This window comes from Trachypithecus francoisi, unplaced genomic scaffold (assembly GCF_009764315.1).
Source record: "Trachypithecus francoisi isolate TF-2019V2 unplaced genomic scaffold, Tfra_2.0 Lachesis_group0, whole genome shotgun sequence".
In the NCBI taxonomy this organism is placed as follows: domain Eukaryota; kingdom Metazoa; phylum Chordata; class Mammalia; order Primates; family Cercopithecidae; genus Trachypithecus; species Trachypithecus francoisi.
In genome coordinates this window covers 119,323,424-119,343,791 of record NW_022681453.1, presented here as the reverse complement: position 1 = coordinate 119,343,791, position 20,368 = coordinate 119,323,424, and the positions used below count along the sequence as shown (strand labels likewise).

Here is a 20,368-nt window from a genome sequence, read left to right as displayed (position 1 = left end):
GTTGTTCTGGTTGGCCTTGTGGGAGATGTCCTAATTGAGTTTGGTTTTCTTAGTGGGAAACAAGGGGACCATTTATCTTGGTTCCCCTGGATGGTCCCTGTTACTCCTGTTGTCCCAGCAAAATTATTACTAGTGCCCCCTTTTCACTCTCAAAAGGGTCCTGGTTTGGGTGATAAATTATATGGTTATCCTATGTAAAAGTTATTTGCTTGTTGGTTTGTTTGCTAATTCAGGTAGACTGTTTTAAAATATTTCCTATGATCTAAATCACAGACTTATTGTGCAGTGCTGATACAGCTTTCTGCACCAAAACAAGGTGAAGTTTTACTGGGCATGCCTATGGGGAATTATCTGTGCCTCTTTTGCCAACTTGTGTTTTGAAGATATATTTCTATGAAATAGACCAGGTATTGCTTAATACACATGTTAACATTTTATCTGCTTTTGAAAGCAAAGGTTAAAATATAAAATGTATGCAACCATTCAAAGGAAACAATCTTGCAAAGTTCAAGAATATTTTCTTTAGATTTGGATGATTTTCATGAGTAGAACACATTCAAAATGGCAGGTAGCCAAACAGAGCCGCCCAGAAGAGAGCCTCCCAAGGCATACATTGGGGCCTTGTCTCTGCTAATAATAATCATGGAGCTACTTCCTCATCTTCAGAGCTTTTGGCATCCCCTTAATTTAAAAGCAATGACAACTTGTTTTGTTTATTTTATCATTATGTGATTTTTTTTTAAGGCAACAAAGGTCAAAAGGTATAACTTTTTCTAGTAATCTTATTTAATTCCGTATCCATTGTTTTTTCTTTTATTCAGTGATTTTTTTTTCACATTTTCAATAATTGTCCATGAGTATATAGGTTTGCCCAAGACCAAGGGGTTTGCTGGGCTGCAGATCTTTCAGTGCAAAAGCTCAAACAGTTGTGGGCAAGTCTGGACCACTGGTCAGTCTAAGGTATGCTCGGGTGTAGGGATACAAAAATGAATAAGAAGGAGTTTCTGCCTTCAAAGAGATTGAGTCTGTAGCATTGGACACTTGCCAGGAGAAACACTGTACTGGAGGACAGGAAGTATGGGTGCCAGGAATGGGATGGATTACAAGAGTCAACCTGGCCTTTTCTGCATAATTTTGACTGATCACTTCTGCCCGAGGAAGAACTTGAGCAGGTGGAGGTCACAGGTGTCTATGTAATTCTTAAACTTCTGATTCTAAGACTGCCTCAGAAACCCTGTAAATAAGGAAATATTTATCTCTCAGTTGGCACAATATAGATCTCAATTTACTGAGAGCAACTAAGGATTTGAGACAGAGTGTCACTCTGTCGCTTAGGCTGGAGTGCAGTGGCGTGATCTCGGCTCACTGCAAGCTCTGCGTCCTGGGTTCACACCATTCTCCTGCCTCAGCATCCCAAGTAGGTGGGACTACAGGCGCCCGTCACCACTCCCGGCTAATTTTTTGCATTTTTAGTAGAGTCGGGGTTTCACTGTGTTAGCCAGGATGGTCTCAATCTCCTGACCTCGTGATCTGCCCGCCTCAGCCTCCCAAAGTGCTGGGATTACAGGCGTGAGCCACCGCGCCCAGCAGGATTAAATTCTTACATATTAAATTGGTTCTGTTACTGCAGACCTTTGGATCCTCTAAGAAATGCTAAGACTTCCCTAAAATTCTGGTTTTTAATGTGTTCATTTAAAGAGAATACCATATTCTTCAAACTGATCACTTTACTAAACTGCAGCAAATGAAGTGTTAAAAGAGCAAAAAATTTTTTAATTGGTTTATTATTTTTAGTCATAAGATCTCACTCTTACCCAGGCCAGAGTACAGTGGCACTATCACAGCTCATTTTAACGTCAAACCCTTGGGCTCAAGTGATCCGCCTTCCTCAGCCTCCCACGCAGCTGGGACTGCAGGCATGCACTACTATGCCTGGCTAATTTAAAAACACTTTTTAATAGAGGCAGCATCTGGCTATGTTGCTCAGACTGGTCTCAAACTTCTGACCTCAAGTGATCTCCTTCCTTAGCCTCCTGAAGTGCTATTACAGGCATGAGCCACCACTCCCAGCCTAAAATTGCATGATTCTAAGGAAGAGACTGCTTATTTTGCTGTGATTTTTTAGAAAGGTATATACATCTGAAGAACTATAAAATCAGGATCAATTTGGTACATTTCATATAGCCCATTATGAAATAAATATTTAGATGGCAATATATTCAAAACTAAACTATGCATTTCCTGTTATTTATAGTAGTTGCATGCTATTAGAAATCAGATTTAATTTTTCACGTGTACATGTAACTCTATCACTTGTTCACATTTGGTTTTTATTATTTGTTCTCAGTATTAGCTCCAAGCCTAAAAACAATGAACACTTAGCAGAATTTAAGAGTGGACAGTATTAAATGACCTGTTTTGTAACGATTGTTCCCTTTGTGTCTTTTAGAAATCAGGTATTATGATGAGCTGTGTACAGCAATGGCTGAGGAATTGAATGCTGTCATTGTCTCCATTGAGTAAGTAATTAATGCTAGTCATAGAAAACTTTTCTTATGAAGGAATTGTAGATAACTTTGTTTAGTTATCTAGAATCACTTTGTTACTTTGTTTTACAAGTGATAAAGTATAAAATAAAGGTCTCGAGTGGGCAAAGTGATTTGCCCAAAGTCACACTCAGCATAATCAGAAAAATGATTTCTGATATAACAAAATTTATTGAACTAGCTTTATAACACTTCAAATTACCTTTTCACATTTAGTTTTGAAAACTTCTGAAAAAAGGATTAACTAAAAACCTAGAGAAGTATGCAATCAGTTACCTGCAACATGTAAGTTTAGTACTAACTTTTTAAATCTAAAAAGTAGTAAGGATTTTAAGAGAATCTCTTTTACAGCCAAGAGTTGAAAAAGTTACTCTCTTAGAGTCAGGTTCTATGACTTGGACCTTGGAAATAGAAATACGTGTTCAACAAATTTTAGTGGTGTAGTTAGTAGTAATAGTAGTAATATTAATGTTTTGAATTGTCTCTATCAGTTCTGTATAAGCCACTTTTCTGGGCAACTAAGAAGAATGTGAATAATAATTATAACAATTATGATGATAATAATACAACACAGAAATCACACTGTCTTTTTTGTGCCAGGCACTGTGCAAATGCCTTTGCACATGTGTCTCTTCTACTTTAGGTCTTTGTTTAGATACCATCCTCTCAGCCAAGCCTTTTTTTTTTGACAAGCCTTTGTAAGATTGCAACCCACATTTCTCTGTTTCATTTCTCTCCGAAGTTATCATCAATATCCGACAAATCATGTACTTGACTTATTACATGTTTATTGTAATAAGTGGAAATAGACAATATGAATTTTATAAAGGCCAACATTTCAGGATTGTTGTTTGTTTTGTTTATTGCTGAATCTTTAGTGCCTGGAAATATTCCTGGCATATGGTGAGCATTCAGTAAGTATTTATGAAATGAATGAATGAAGCATCTTCATTCTCATATAAAACATCCAAGATATTTTGATATCTTTTTCATAAGTGAGGAAATTGAGACCCAAGAAGCTAAGTAATGTGCATAAAGCCATATAGCTAGCTCATCACATAGATGGGGTAGGGGAGTAAGTCAGATAGTTTCCGAGGTCTCTGGACCTTTCTGATCCAGTTTCAAGCCACTATTGAAGGAAGCTTATAATGCTGAGTGGCAGGGCCATGACATCAACCACTTTTCCTTGCCCCAGGCTCATTCAGTTCTCTTCTTCCCTCTGCCTCTCTGTCAGCTGCTCTCCTGTGCATGGTGCATCACCTCCTTGCTCCTACTCCAGATTTAAGCAGATCTGTTCTGCAGTCTCTTGGAAGGGACTGCTCAGAGTCACTGAGGCAGTTCTGACCATGTGGACAAAAGCCCTAGAGCCACCTAAAAGCTCTAGAGTCACCCAAAAGCTCTAGAGTCCAGACAGCTGGAGCCAAATCTGCTGAGGAAGCAGCCACCGCACCTGGGCCTTTCCGGACTCTCCTCAAGGCCCCCCAGATTACTCAAGTGTTGTCAGTGCAGTTTGGTAATACAGGAACCTTCAAGGAAATGATTTGGGCAGCTGGCCTGGGCGGCTGGCCAGAGGAAAGCACAGGGGATGTTTAAGCAGACAAGGCCGTACAGCTCGGTGTTGAGGAACAAGCTTCAGGGGCCGTTCAGTTGGTTTCTTGTATAGCCCCAGCTCCTTGCAGGCCTGACAAAAGGAGAGAAGCTGGGCTTGTTTCAGTTGGCATCATGCAGATTTTCCATTCACCGCAGGGCTTACCCTCCAGGCTTCAATATCACTATTTGGCCACATGCCCTAAACCGTTCCTCCATTCCCTTCTCCCCTTATCAGCATCTGTCTCAAGTAAAATGGGTATTGTCAGGCTTATCATAAGACACAGAAGAATAAGACATGTTTAAGAAGATTTTTTTGAAAAGGGCTAAAATTTAGAAGGAATTGCTTTGATTTTAACTTTGCAGTGTTCCTAATCTTTACAACGTGGTATCCTGATGGGAGGCATCAGCGTACGGCAGTCAAGTTCCATCACTCATGACTGTGACCTCAAGCAGGTCACTTAAACTCATGTGCAAAATGGGGTTGAGAACCCTTCCTGTATGTTTAGAATGTGAGCTACTGGGAAAAGAGCGAGGTATGGTGGTGCACCTTACTTGGGAGGCTGAGGTACAAGGATTACTTGAGCCCAGGAGTTTGAGTCCAGCGTAGGCAACATAGACCCTATTTTTCAAAAAACAAAGCAAAGGCTGGGCGTGGTGGCTCACGTCTATAATCCCAGCACTTTGGGACGCCACCTGAGGTCGGGAGTTTCAGATCAGCCTGATCAACATGGAGAAACCCCGTCTCTACTAAAAATACAAAATTAGCTGGGCATGGTGGTGCATGCCTGTAATCCCAGCTACTCGGGAGGCTGAGGTAGGAGAATTGCTTGAACCCAGGAGGTGGAGGTTGCAGTGAGCCGAGATCGCGCCATTGCACTCCAGCCTGGGCAACAAGAGCGAAACTTGATCTCAAAAACAAAACAAAACAAACAAACAAACAAAAAAAGCAAAAACAAAAGAATGTGAACTCCTGGAAACAGAAATCACGTCTTCCTTCCTTTGCATCTCCAGAACCCAGTGCAAGGCTTGGAGTGTGCATGCTAGGTAAATGCATGCTGAGTTGGGATAATGACTGCAGAGAGTTGTCACGAGAACCATTTTAGACAACTGATATAAAAGGGGTTCAGATAGTCAAAAGCACTAGATGAGTCTTGAGGATTATTGCTGTATCTAGCCTATAGAATGAAAGGGTCAACTTACACATTTATTTATCAGCATGTTTGGAACTCACAGTACTTTTTTTTGTTTTTTCTGGAGAAATAGTGAGATAGTAATCCTTGTTAGGATTCAGGCTAACCCAAGGGCACTTTATAACCTATGCTGTAGTTGAAGTACAGCCAACATTATATGATCATGATGTTTCTCTTGGAAACGATGTTCAGGCCAGGTGTAGTGGCTCACACCTGTAATTCCAACACATTGGGAGGCTGAGGCAGGTGGATCACTTGAGTCCGGGAGTTCCATACCAGCCTGGGCAATATAGCAAAACCCCATCTCTACAAAAAAGTTAAAAAAACAATTAGCCAGGCATGGTAGTCCTACATGACTGTAGTCCCAGCTACTCGGGAGGCTGAGTTGGAAAGATTGCTTGAGCATGGGAGGTCAAGGCTGTGGTGAGCTGAGATTGCACCACTGCCCTCCAGCCTGGGTGACAGAGCAAGACCCTGTCCCAAAAAAAAAGCAAAGTATGTTCAGAGCTGGATCTCAGTGGCTCGCTTCTTTCTTCTTTCTTTTATTCCATAAATATTTATTGGATTCCTGTTTTGTGTCAGTTACCGTGTTAAATTCTGGTGACATAACAATGTAAGAATGACTTAATTCCTGCCTTCATAGAGTTTATGATCTAGAAGAAAAAGACCTTGAATAAGTAATGTTAAAAGTGTGATAAGTGATGGGAAGTAGAAGGGCAAGTAGTAACAGAGGCATCTAACAGGCAAGATCTTACCTCATTTAAAGGGTCAGAAATGGTGTCTTAAAGAAAGTGATGTTTGGATCAAACCCCTAAGGATGAGCAGAACCTCATTAGAAAAGTGGATTGGTCATGGAAGACCAAAGTGGTGTAATAAGAGGGCTTGAGAGGGGAGGGAGGAGCCAGAGAGCAGTGAGGGGATGAAATGTGAGAGAAGACAGACGGAGGGACAACTGAGGAAAACAGAAGTTAGGGTGGATGATTCTGAAAGTCTTTAGGAGAATGGTGGACCCTTGGTTCTCCTGGACCTCCACCTTCTGGAAGAGAGGCTGTCTGGAGCCAGCAGCTCCTTGCCTTGAGGCCCTCTAGAGTGGGTAGTGGCAACATGGCTTTGCTATTCTTTCATGTGGATTATGGCATTGGGGAAGGTTCTTATCTGAGGAAGCTGGTGGGCAGGAGTTCCAGCAGCCTTGGTAATGTAATCACCTCATATGAGCACCAGGAGTTGGGACTCCATGATTCGTGTCACTCACGCTGGCTCAAGGGTCTGGGGACAGACCAAATAACCAATAGGTAAAGTCCTTGAGTTACAAAAACTAGGTAAAAGCCATGCCTACTACTCAGCAGCTTCTACAACGCTATGCTATTTTTACATATTAATTGCACAATAAGTATTTGTTAAATACATTACAATGTTTATCTTATATCTAAGATACGCAGGTATATCCTCATTTATATAATCTAGAAAGGCCTTATTTTATATTCACAAACTTCAGTGCAGTTTAATTGAGTACCTTTTTACCTCTAGTTTATTTATTTTTTATTTATTTATTTTTGAGACAGAGTCTCACTGTGTTGCCCAGGGTGGAGTGCAGTGGTGCAGTTTTGGAGAAAGAATCATCTATTCACATTCCTTCCCCTCAAGCACAATTTTATTATATGTTTTTTCAATGGAAAGGAAGCTTCTGGGTGGGATGCATACCCGTAATTCCAGCACTTAGGGAGGCAGAGGTGGGAGGATCACTTGTGGCCCGGAGCTTGAGGCTGCAGTGAGCTATGATGGTGTCACTGCACTCAAGCCTGGGTGACAGAGCAAGACTGTCTCTTAAAGGGGGCAGGGAGCTGGGCGCAGTGGCTCACACCTGTAATCCCAGCACTTTGGGAGGCTGAGGCGGGCGATCACGAGGTCAGGAGATTGAGACCATCCTGGCTAACACAGTGAAACCCCATCTCTACTAAAAATACAAAAAAAAAAAGCCGGGCGTGGTGGTGGGCACCTGTAATCCCAGCTACTTGGGATGCTGAGGCAGGAGAATGGTGTAAACCCAGGAGGCGGAGCTTGCAGTGGGCCGAGATTGCGCCACTGCACTCCAGCCTGGGCAGCAGAGTGAGACTCCATCTCAAAAAAAATAAAAATAAAAATAAAAATAAAGGGGGCAGGGAAGAAAGGAAGCTTTTTTTTTTTTTTTTTTTTTTTTAAACCTCTTGATGCAACAGTAGAAAGAAAGCTTCTGCTAGCGGAGGAAATAGATTTTCCCTCCAGAGTTGTTTCACTCAGAGAGCACAATCTGGTTTTAATTATTGATTTGTTTTGGATATCCCCTACTAAAAATATCCCCAAGACAGTGGGGAATATTAACTTTTTTATGTTCCCAAAATGAATCTATTGAGATTTTCTTGGGTGATGGTGAAAAGTAAAAAAGCTGGGAAAGGAGTGAGGCTTATCCTCTCTCCTGCTGAATCTGATAGGAGTATAATTTTATTCCAGAATGCCGCACGTATCTTTCACCTAACTGGCACTATACGAAGAAAACTTGGTGTCCTTTCCATAGCAGAAGGTTTTACACGTGGCTTCCAGGTTAGGTTATTTTGAGGAAGAATGCGCATTTCAACCCTCTTAACACATTGGTATCATTCAGGGCTTTAAAGGAAGAGAAGCATAGGTTTGAAGTCACTTGTGAGTTCAGATCCCAGTTCTGCCACTTCTAGCTGTTATAGACAAGTTACACATTTTCCTTGAGCCTCACATTCTCATCCTTAAACCCAGAAGTTTGCTTGAGATTTGAGCAACATACATCTGTAGAACATTTGGCAAGGTACCTCACCCAGCAGGAATATGGTCATTTTTACAGACTGTACACATTAATTTGATTAAACGTCATGCCTGAATTTACACCAAATTTTATTTGTCTAGTGGGAGGTACATGTAGTGATAAAAATAGATAATCCACTTGGCATTGCAGAGTCATCCTCTCCCTGATGTGAGTTGGGCAAATTGAGGAATATATATGCATCCATAGTATTAATATGATATGACATCTTTGGTATTTATGTATCAGGTGCTTTAAGATCTGCAGTTTTTAAATATTGAATATCAGAACCCTCTTTCACTACTTTGCAGGGACGTAACTTTGAGCACCAGCAGCAGAGAGCAGATATATTTATGTATGCGTTATTTGGCTGTACCACCCATGAATTTCCTCCTGATCCTTGGCTTTCTGTGTCTAGATATTACAACATTTTGATATACTTATTAAGTGAATTTCAAGCTACTTTGAAAGTTCATCTTTTTTTTTTTTGAGACGGAGTCTTGCTCTGTCTCCCAGGTTGGAGTGCAGTGGCGCCATCTCGGCTCACTGCAAGCTCTGCCTCCCAGGTTCACGCCATTGTCCTGCCTCAGCCTCCCTAGTAGCTAGGACTATTTTATTTTTAGTAGAGACAGGGTTTCACCGTGTTAGCCAGGATGGTCTCGATCTCCTGACCTCGTGATCCGCCCTTCTCGGCCTCCCAAAGTGCTGGGATTACAGGCGTGAGCCACCGCGCCCGGCCAAAGTTCATCTTATACCAGGTAACCTAATAAATATCTACTTTCAGGATATACTCCAGTCTACAAAAATTCTCCATTTTTTTTTTTTTTTTTTTTTTGAGACAGAGTCTCACTCTGTCACCAGGCTGGAGTGCAGTGACGCAATCTCGGCTCACTGCAACCTCTGACTCCCTGGTTCAAGCAATTCTCCTGCGTCAGCCTCCCAAGTAGCTACAGGCACCTGCCACCACGCCCAGCTAATTTTTGTATTTTTAGGAGAGATGGGGTTTCACCATGTTGGCCAGGATGGTCTCGATCTCCTGACTTCGTGATCTGCCCACCTTGGCCTCCCAAAGTGCTGGGATTACACTGCGCCCAGTGCTGGTGAGCCACCGCGCCTGTCCCAAAGTATCCATTTTTACTGAGTAAAACTGAAGAATGTTTCCAGCATGAAAACAGATAAAGGGAGGGGTTAAGCCATGGATCTTTATGGCACCAGGAACCCTCTTGCATCATAACCTGTTTGTTTTTAAGTGTGTTTATCCTATTATATAAGCCAATTATTAATTGAGAAGATTGAGCAGTAGCATTTTTTTTTTTTTTTAGATTACCAGTTTCATTTGATCAAAGTCTCTCAGCCTTTTTCTGAAATAACATCTAAAAACTCAACTTATTTGATGTATGGATACTAGTGGATATGTTCTGACCAGCTGGGCAACCAGGAAAACAGTTTATTGTGATATGGGGGATATTGCTGAAATGAAATAACTTTTGTTTTTATAACTTGAGTCATGAAGTACATTTGTTTTTATTAAAATTAAAAGTTCAGCTTGGTAATACTGAAGAGTAAAAATTGAGACCCTCCCCCGCCACCCCAAGAACTGAGGTAAATAGAATCATGTGAAATGATGTCATCTAGTGGACAAAGTTGTGTAATTCTACTTTTTTGCTCAAATGGAATTATATAGCAGCAGCTTTCATATATAGTGAAAAATCAACTGGAAAAAAAAACATTTTGCACAATTAATTGACCACCCCAGATGGAAAAATAAGAAACTTGAAAGCTTATTTTATCTGCTATATGGCAAACACTAAGGGATTTTCTTTTCTTTTTTTTTTTTTTTGAGGCAGAGTCTCGCTCTGTCGCCCAGGCTGGAGTGCAGTGGTGCACTCTCAGCTCACTGCAAGCTCCGCCTCCACTAAGGGAATTTTTTTATTGCATTTAGTTTCAAAATGTGGTAATTCCAGAGTGACCAGATCCACATTCACTACTTACCAACGTATTTCTCAAACATTTGTCCATTTATGAATGTCAAGATGTTTAATTACCTAGCAGGATTTTATTTTATTTTGAGACATGGTCTCACTCTTTCACCCATGCTGGAGTGCAGTGGCATGATCTCAGCTCACTGCAACCTCCACCTCCTGGGTTCAAGCGATTCTCATGCCTCAGCCTCCCAAGCAGCTGGGATTACAGGTGCACACCACCATGCCCGGCTAATTTTTTTTTTTTTTTGAGATGGAGTCTTGTTCTGTCACCCAGGCTGGAGTGCAGTGGTGCCATCTTGGCTCACTGCAACCTCCGCCTCCTGGGTTCAAGCAATTATCCTGCCTCAGCCTCCCAAGTAGTTGGGATTACAGGCATCCACCACCATGCCTGGCTAATTTTTATATTGTTAGTAGAGATAAGTTTTTACCATGTTGGTCACGCTGGTCTCGAACTTCTGACTCAGGTGATCTACCCGCTTCTGCCTCCCAAAGTGCTGGGATTACAGGCATGAGCCACCGCATCTGGCCCTTTTTTTGTATTTTTATTAGAGACGGGGTTTCACCACGCTGGCCAGGCTGGTCTTGAATTCCTGATCTCAAGTGATCCACCCGCCTCAGCCTCCCAAAGTGCTGGGATTACAGATGTGAGCCACCGCTCCCAGTCCAATTAGCTGGATTTTAGATGGTGGAAAATAAATGTCCTTATTTAGAGTAGCTTAGAAAAAATTAGTTTGTGAAAATAAGTATGCTAATTATAAGATGGAAATCAAAAGTCTTGAGTCTTCACTGACTGTTATTAGGTTTTAATTAGGTAATTAGCTTTTATCCTACCTAATTTTGGTCTGTTTTTGAGTTTTTACAAATCAAGTAACTTTTGTATGCCTTAGTTTCTTCGTTTGCAAAACGAAGGTATGTTAATACCTAAAAGAGATTTATTGGATGGATGATTATGTGCCCCTCACATTGGCAGATACTGGAAACACAGTAATGAATAAAACACAATTCCTGATATCAGAGAACACAGTCTTTAGGAAAAACACAAATACTTTTCATATAAACCAATAAGAACAGTGAGTGACATACCCTGGCACATAGAAATATCAAGGAATATTAGCCAGTTCAAGCCCAGAAGCAAGTGGAGATATGACCAAGGAAGGTGGCCTAGAGGAGGCCAAACCCTCCAGTTAAGGCTTAAAAGATGAGTGAGTATTAATAAGCAAAAGAGGAGAACAGAGAGTGGGAGGGAACTCTAAACCAAGATTGCCAATGTGGATGTGTAAGATAATATTATGGGTGGGGCATTTGACAAAACCAGAGCTTTTTGGGAGTCTTAAAGGCATATGAATTCTACTAGGTGCACAGATAGGATTCCAAAGGATTCTGATCTTGCAAAATGGAGCCAGTTGGAGGAGCCCCGGGGGCCTGCTCTAGGCTGTCTGGAAAACTTAGCTTCCCTTTTGTGGGTTAACAACTGGCCTTTTAGTTACAGTCTTCCAGGTAGTGAAGGCATTGCTTGGTTTTAATGTCAGGCTAGTATGGACCTCTCCAGTGAAGTACAATTTTATTACATGAAATAAATGATGGACCATTAAATGCGAGACCAATGAAGTGGTTAATGCTGCCAAGTCACCTTTTAACCCAGAGTCATTATGAATGGAACACTGACTTCCAGAAATAAAATTCTAAAATCTATTATGGTGCTATCCATGTCTTTGCAATGAACCTCCGTCCGCCTTTTACTTTGAAATTTTATTTTGGTTGTTCTTGGTGGTAAGTAGGTTTGGTTTGGTGGCTGATAGTTTAAAGAAAAATAGTACTATTACTAATACAAAATCATCACATTTTAAACTAAGTATTTGATTTGCAAGAAAATGGTTTATATTTATATTTTGTTATTTTTTTCTTTTTCATACAGTAATTCCATTGAATCAATTTCTTATCTATTTATTTCCAGATTTAAAAGAATCAGTTTGTCTCTAAACTTTACATGTCCCCAAAACTTGGCAAAGGCCTTAAATGAATACAACTTTTGTTTTTACAGATACAGGCTAGTTCCAAAGGTTTATTTTCCTGAGCAAATTCATGATGTTGTACGGGCCACAAAGTATTTCCTGAAGCCAGAAGTCTTACAGAAGTATATGGTTGATCCAGGCAGAATTTGCATTTCTGGTGACAGTGCTGGTGGAAATCTGGCTGCTGCCCTTGGACAACAGGTAACACCACTGTCCTAAAGTGCTGGTGGATTGAGCTGTGCATGATAAGGTCCAGCAGACCAACACACCCTCCATTATGTGTGGCAAAGGCATAGCTGGGTGGGCTGGTCACTAGATGGCCAAATTGATCATGCGATTACACTTGTAGAGCTCTCAGAGATCTTGCTGAAGTAGGAAGATGGGTCATTGGAGGAAGTGTCACCTATGAGTCTTTGTAAAGTCCCTGATTACAGTCAGTGTTAGAGAAGGGCTGACATCCCTTGCTTCTGAGGGCTTTGTATGGAACTGAAGTGTCTCCTGCTCCATTTTCAAGTTTGACTTGCAAAGCAGAGTATTTTTGCTTAAATTCCAGTTCATAAGATTATTCCTTACAACTTTGAGCCACATTAAAACCTTAAAATTTGTTTCCCCAACTTTTTCTTAATGCAAAAGAAAAAAAATTAAACAATTCAGCCATCTAACTATTATCTTACAAGTTACTATGAGCTTCACCTGGTTGAATTCTTTGAAAACTATGTCTAGCTCTGTTAGCACCCCAATTTTTTTGGCAGCTGGGAAAAAGCATGTTTTCTTCCTGTTATGGATGAAATAACTTAAGACATCTTTGTCATCTCACCTCCAAATTTCATTTGGTGTCCTCAAATACCATCTGTCATTCTAATTATGAGGTACCTTGGTTTCTAACTCTTTTGTTGTAATTCAAGAACTGGATTTTCCATTTGGCATTGGCAAGTTTTTCATCCACACATGGTCACAAGAGAGTCTTGGCTCAGTGGAGAGAACATACTTGGCTTTCAAGCCAGACAGCACTGGAATCTAACCTAGGACTCACCCTTGAGTGTTGTGGGGCCCTGGATAAGTCCCTTAACTTCTCTGAGCCTCAGAAAAATGAGGACGATGTCATCTGATTGCAGGGCTGTTGCAGGGACTTGGCGAGGTGATGTGTATACAATTTTTGGCACATATTCAAAGTACTATTTACTGACCATTCATGCTTTTGGAAAGCAGTCACATGTCACCTGGGAATGGGTTTCTAAAGTCCAGATATGAAGCAGAAGTGTATGGCTAAAGTTACCTTGAAGATCATTTAGTTTTCTATGAAGCTTCATGACTCGTTAGCTTTCTTTTAGATGTTACAGGACAAATACGTAATTTTGCACACTAGAATTACAAAATGGGGCAATATTAACACTATGGGGAGGCGTGGGGGAACTGAAATCTGTTGAGATAGGGGACTCATTCACATTCCCATGACAACTTCACTCTATGGCAAATGCCCATTATGTAGAATGGAGGGTGCATTGCCAGAACTGTTTAAATTCTCTCACCAAGCATGAAGATGCTCACCAGAAGGCATACCCTGAGGTCCTACTAAAACACTCAGGAGTCTCATAATCTGTTTAACTTTTTTCTTCCCCTCTCTTCTGGAAGAGTAGGACTCATTTTTTTTCTCCCTAGGAAGTCATGACCTTTTTGGGGGGTTTTGTAGGGAATAAAAAATTAAATAAGGTTCGCACATTATCCATTCATAATACCCAGGTGTCTTAACTGTCTAAAGATAGATACAAGTACAGGGTTCACTCAAAACTGTGAGTTGTAAACATCATACCTTTCTTAGTTAAGTATCTAGCAGCTTGATAGGGTGGTGATGGTAATGATGGAGCATCATTTTTAAAACTATATTATTTATACAGTGCCTGGTAGAAATGTAACACTTATACCATTGACAGATTCAGAGTAACACATTAAGCTACTCTATAGGGTATGGTTCCTATAAAAGAAGGCATGCAAAATGAAATAATGTATTTGCTTCCTCTTCTCTAGTTTACTCAAGATGCCAGCCTAAAAAATAAGCTCAAACTGCAAGCTTTAATTTATCCGGTTCTTCAAGCTTTAGATTTTAACACACCATCTTATCAGCAAAATGTGAATACCCCAATCCTGCCCCGCTATGTCATGGTGAAGTATTGGGTGGACTACTTCAAAGGCAACTATGACTTTGTGCAGGCAATGATCATTAACAATCACACTTCACTTGATGTGGAAGAGGCTGCTGCCCTCAGGGCCCGTCTAAACTGGACATCCCTCTTGCCTGCATCTTTCACAAAGAACTACAAGCCTGTTGTACAGACCACAGGCAATGCCAGGATTGTCCAGGAGCTTCCTCAGTTGCTGGATGCCCGCTCTGCCCCACTCATTGCAGACCAAGCAGTGCTGCAGCTCCTCCCAAAGACCTACATTCTGACGTGCGAGCATGATGTCCTCAGAGACGATGGGATCATGTATGCCAAGCGTTTGGAGAGTGCCGGTGTGGAGGTGACCCTGGATCACTTTGAGGATGGCTTTCACGGATGTATGATTTTCACTAGGTGGCCCACCAATTTCTCAGTGGGAATCCGGACTAGGAATAGTTACATCAAGTGGCTGGATCAAAACCTGTAAAGGAGCAAAACTTCCAGAAGCCTCGAGACCCTCTTGACCTCCTACACCTGCTTTGGAAAGACATGCACTTTTTAGCTGACTAATTCTTCCTCTCATCCCCCTCTACATGTGAGTTTTGGAATCTCTATTCCATAACTGAAGTCTTTATGATAACCTAATTTTTAAAAATGAATTTGACTAACTTAAGTGCAAAACATCCGCATTTGGTTCCCAGAGTGGGCCAAACTCTCTGTTCTTGTTATTTTAGCCAACTATACTCGTACTTACAGCTACAGAAAGCAGGACTAGGAACTGGAAATAACTTTGGGTCCTGCCTTCATCAGGACGTTCTTTTTAGAAGCAGTTCTTCCAGCTCTGGATGACAGAGTGACCTTTAATAAGATAAGAAAACGAAGACTCCTCAGTTCTGCTAGAGTTAACCTTGAGTTCAGAGCAGTGTTAAATGCGCGCGCTTTCAGGTCAGTGCTGGGGACCAAGTACCCTCTGTTTTTTCGTGAATGGATGGTTTTGTTTCCTATGGGAATTTTGGCAAAGATTTTCTAGAAAGAACAAGTTTCTTAAAGGACTTCCTTCCTCTAGAATACTATTCATTTTATGAGATCACTATCTCATAAAATGGGATTACAGGGATACTTGAAAGTTACTTTCTACCACTATTATTAGAAATATGAAGTTGCATGCACTGGATATCTGTATATCATTAGGTTTTTGTTGTTTTTTGGTTATGCTGTCCCCCTTCTCCCTGGGGAGATCTTTGGGAGCAAATTTATTTAGATTTAGAGTAAACTTTTCATTATAGAGCAATTAAAAACAGACACATGAAACAACCTAGTGTTTCACATAAACATACTTCTGACATAAAGTATCAAGAGCAGTGTGAATATATTTGGCATAGTCGAAAAAGAAAATACATTTTTTTTTGACTTTTAAAAATGTTTAATGACTCATTCATTTATTGACTATCTACTGCAAATTTTTCATTCTCTAGGACTATGACATGTACCATGAAGAATATTTTTATTTTTTACTTTTTTTAAAAGATGGGCTCTTGCTGTTATCCAGTCTGGAGTCCAGTGGCGCAATCACAGCTCACTGCAGCCTCAAACTAGCCTCCTGCTTCAGCCTCCCGAGTAGCTGGGAACACAGGCGTGTGCAACCAGGCCCAGCTAAGTTTAAAAGTGTTGGGGGAGCTGGGCGCAGTGGCTCACACCTGTAATCCCAGCACTTTGGGAGGCCCAGATGGGCGGATCACTGGAGGTCAGGAGTTTGAGACGAGCCTGGCCAACATGGTCCCAGCACTTTGGGAGGCCAAAGCGGGCAGATCACCTGAGGTGAGGAGTTCAAGACCAGCCTGGCCAACATGGTGAAACCCCATCTCTACAAAAAATACAAAAATTAGCCAGATATGGTGGCGTATGCCTGTAGTCCCAGCTACTCAGGAGGCTGAGGCAGGAGAATCCCTTGAACCTGGGAGGCAGAGGTTGCAGTGAGCCGAGATCACGCCACTGCACCCCAGCCTGGGTGACAGACCCAGGTGCCTACTAAAAAAAAAAAATAAAAATAAATACAAATAAAAACAATTTTTTTTTTTTTTTGCAGAGACAGGATCTCACTATGTTACCCAGGCTGGTCTGGAACTCCTGGCCTCAAGCTATCCTCCCGCTTTGGCCTCCCAACAAAGTGTTAAGATAACAGGCGTCAGTCACTATGCCTGGCTGAAGTATTTATTTAAAAGGCAAAAACTAAGAAATGAAAACTACACAATTAAAAATCAAAGTTATTTTCATATTTATAGTACATGAAAATAAGTCTTATATCTAATAATCCAACAGATAATATATTAAAGGTCATGCTTTTGAAGTCAATTATCACTGACCTTCCTGTTGGAAGCACATTTTAAGAATACAAAGTTCTAAATAAAACAAAAAAGAAAAAAAATACACCATGTTCTCAAAACGGTATCACAAAGTGTGGGAGCATCTTAGTAACACCAAATTATAACCGCTTTTGGGGTTGCAATATTGATTTTAAAATTCCTTCCTAGAAACAATAATCAAGAGGCCTATTTGTCACTGATCACTCTTCTGCCTGTCCTGCTGGAGGACTTCTTTCCGTCTTGTTCATTCTTGTTCGTATTTGCATGCGTTAGGATGTGGGCTTTCAGGTTATTTGACTGAATAAACCTCCTGGTACAGCCTTCAAAGGGACACACGAAACGTTTCTCCCCCGTGTGGATGCGCACATGTGTACGCAAATTGAAGTCAGGGAGAAGCGCTTTCCGCACCCTGCAAAAGTGCGCTGAAACGGTTTCTCTCCAGTGTGAACCAGGAAATGTCTTTTTAGCTTTGAGCTCTCCACGAAGGCTTTCCCGCACTCTGCACAGATGTGGTCTCGGGGACCATGAATGAGGAGATGCTTTCTCAGGGCAGCTCTGTTCCTCCACTTCTTACTGCCTCCACTCTGAGGACAAGTGATTGCACTCAGACCGTCATATTCTTTATTTACGGGGGGGCTTCTTTCTAGCAAATTCTGCGAGCTGTTTAGGATCTGCTAGGTCAATGCCAGGTATTCCTCCAGGCGGAAGCTTCTTGCCTGTCACGTACTCAGAATACTCAAGCGAATTCTCTCCAACTATCTTTTGAGGAAGCTCTTTCTTTGCCCCTTTTTTCATGTATTGCAAAGAACATTCAAGAAGGGAGCTTGCTTGGAGAACCTTTTGAGAAAGCTCTTGTTCCGATCCTTTCTTTAGGTATTCCAAGGACTCAAAAAGTGAGTCCTCTTCCAGGATGGATTGAGAAAACTCACCCCTTATGATGCATTCTGTGTAACAGTCTGAGAAATCATCCTCTCCAGCAGCCTGAGGGCCAGGCTCATAGCACACATGGTCGTCACAGAAGGCCCACGCTGTGCCCACAGGCTCCATTTCCGCCTGCAGGTCTTGGCTTGCCTTGCCTTGCTTGGGCTTAGCCCGGCGGGGTGCTCTTCCACCCAGGCCTCTCTGGCGTCTGGTCTTTGCCCGTTTCTTCAGTTGCTGGTTCATGTTTTCCTGCCTGTGTCCTTCTTGAAGGTTTACACCAGGGTGTATCAACCACCTCCAGGGAGTAGTGATCTGAGTAAGTTGTCTTCAGCAAACACCTGCTAGACTGTGACCTCCACTACAGCGAAGGCCTCTTCTGTTCTGTTCACACAGGCTCCAGCCTCAGTACATTTGTCCCTGTCACCGCGAAGCGCTCTGCTATTTTCAATGCCACCTCCTTCCAAACATAAAACAAAACCAGAAAATACATTTAATATTAGTTCAGAATTGTGAAAAATACCTTTAGAGGTCTAGTCTAATCTTGAAAACTCAATTTTTTTCACTTATATGGCGTTAAAATGGAGCTATTTTGCTACAATATAATGTATTGTTTATTTTTTTAAGTTATTTAATGTTAATATACATAGCTAGACTTAAGGTTTTTCAGAAAGATGTCCGTAATAAATATCGAAAACAATGGTATTTTTTAAAAAATTGCCTTAGGGTTTTAAAACTTTCCCTACAGTTACAACCACATGTAATTTTGTGGAAAAGATATAATAGCTATTAATACTACTATAACATAGGCATACATATTTTCATGTTTATATGCATATACAAGTTAAGATAATTAGAAACTATGACTGCACCTAGTAAAGTCATCTAAGTTTATAGTTCAGTAGCTTAGGCAGGACACACTGCTCATCTCTGCTTTTTAGGGTCAGAGGAACACAAGCTCATGTTCTGAATGAAGGGCGTACACTGGTACCTGGTGGTGCCTAGATACCCCATTTCTGGCTGGAAGTTTCAACAGCCCAAGCTTAACTTCATGTAAAGTCTTCACTGCCAGTGGGAACATCTTTGACACAAGACACTCCAATTCTGATTTGAGTTGAGGATCTCTGTCTGCCTTCCTGCCATCCTTCCTTCTTCCCCAATCCATGCTACTGTTAGGGGCTGCAGAGAGCAGCAGTAGAGCTGAGTAATGATACAGTGTACCACAGAGAGAAAGTAGAACCATTTCACCCCTGGGAAGAATGAGTATTTCCCACTTCCAGCAATCAAATAACAAATGAAAATTCGCATACTTATTGATGTATTGTATGAGCCAGTAGCATTTTATGTACAAAACAGAAGTCAGTGCAACAGTATGTATGTGTGCCTGTGTGTGTATAAAAATAACCATTGAAGCTAACTTGCTAATGTACTTAGGCAAGCCACTTATCATCTCTGGGCCTCGTCTTTCCTCCCTCTAAAATCAAAGAGCTGAATTATGTGATCCTTGAGGTCTCTTCCACCTATAATACCAACTGTCTTGTCAGACTGGCAAATTATATTGGCCTCTTCTTATATGGTGGGTTTTTGGTAGGTCATAGTTCCTTATACACGGACACCTGCATCATCGGAGGGCTTTTTTTTCCTAAAAAAAATGGGATTTTAGTTCTTATTCTATGGTAACTACCCTCCTCATATTGGAAGGAACCAATATTTGGACCGTATTTTGAGGTTATCTGTCTCAAAGAAAAAGAAAATAAAATGTATACACAGAGTTCCTTAAATTGACATTTTTTCCCCAGAATTGTGAGCCAAAGCCTATAGTAATTGCAGACAACAAATGATTCCCAATCTCTAAAAGGCTCTCTCAGATGAAAAGGGAGTAAAGGCAAAAAGAGGTCAACCACTGTTTCTGATAAAGCACTTGAGTTTCATTGTTCTCTTAGTGTTTATTCTTCTAAAAAATGTTTACACTCTGCAGATTGATTTTTTTTTAGTACTGTGGGTTTGTTTTCCTATTTTATGAAAAAAATGATAATCTTTTTGTAAAGTTGTCTGTGAAATGTGAACGTTAATATATAAAGAAAAACCTTGAAGTGCTGTATAGTGAAGTATAAATTAATGGTTTATTGATTTGTGAAGAACTTAAGACTATTATATAATTATCTTGGTGTATCTATTTTATGCATGACCTTTTAACCTTTCACTTTGCTTATTTCCCACTATGAAGGGGAAGGTAGATTTTATGAACGATTTTAATAGCAAATATATTTTATAAAATGAAAATCCAGTGTGGAGGTAGCAAAGCATATATCTGTTCTGAATCATGTTTGGAAATAAAATCGCTCCATCTGGGAATGTGCTTTCATTTCCCCGTCTCATTTTCTGTTTCCCATTTGAAAACAGTGTTCTCTTCTCTTCTTTCTGCATGCCAAATTGCTAGCCACAATTATCTCCAAATCTTCTACCCACTGGAGTACTCCAGCTGTCTTTCCTTTAAAGGTGGTTCAGTGGCCTCCTTGATGACATTCGTTTCATGTCTGGATACAGTATGTGTTGCCCTACTTTGGACTGGCTAGAATATTCATAAAAGCCAGGCAGGCCCTGGGACTATTTGGGGACCTTCGAGACACATGTTAGGAAAGGATGATCATAATGCCAAGAGTTTGAGCTGAATTGTTTCAGCCAAAGCATCACTATCACTGAAGACAGGTTCTCAAACTGACCCTGTCATTACAAATAAAGCTAATAATTTCACATTTGAGTTTATTATGCCTAGTTTATGTCAATACCTTAGGGATT

The 20,368-nt window shown here is 40.9% G+C and overlaps 2 protein-coding genes across 2 annotated transcripts in view; one reads left to right on the top strand and one right to left on the bottom strand.

Moving 5' to 3' along the window:
- The window catches only part of NCEH1 (neutral cholesterol ester hydrolase 1), an 80,911-nt gene extending 65,225 nt beyond the window's left edge, over positions 1–15,686 (top strand). Inside the window, exons 3-5 of the mRNA XM_033211722.1 lie at positions 2,450–2,519; positions 12,162–12,333; positions 14,158–15,686. Coding sequence (XP_033067613.1) covers positions 2,450–2,519; positions 12,162–12,333; positions 14,158–14,775 — 860 coding nt within the window. The 3' untranslated portion in view covers positions 14,776–15,686. The remainder of the gene's footprint in view (positions 1–2,449; positions 2,520–12,161; positions 12,334–14,157) is intronic.
- Positions 15,687–16,699: 1,013 nt separating this feature from the next.
- LOC117083740 (zinc finger protein 42 homolog) lies at positions 16,700–18,055 on the bottom strand. Its single transcript, XM_033211723.1, is given in 3 exon segments — positions 16,700–17,040; positions 17,043–17,286; positions 17,288–18,055. Coding segments are annotated over 3 exon segments (975 nt in total). The 5' UTR covers positions 17,816–18,055; the 3' UTR covers positions 16,700–16,837.
- Positions 18,056–20,368: the final 2,313 nt, after the last annotated feature.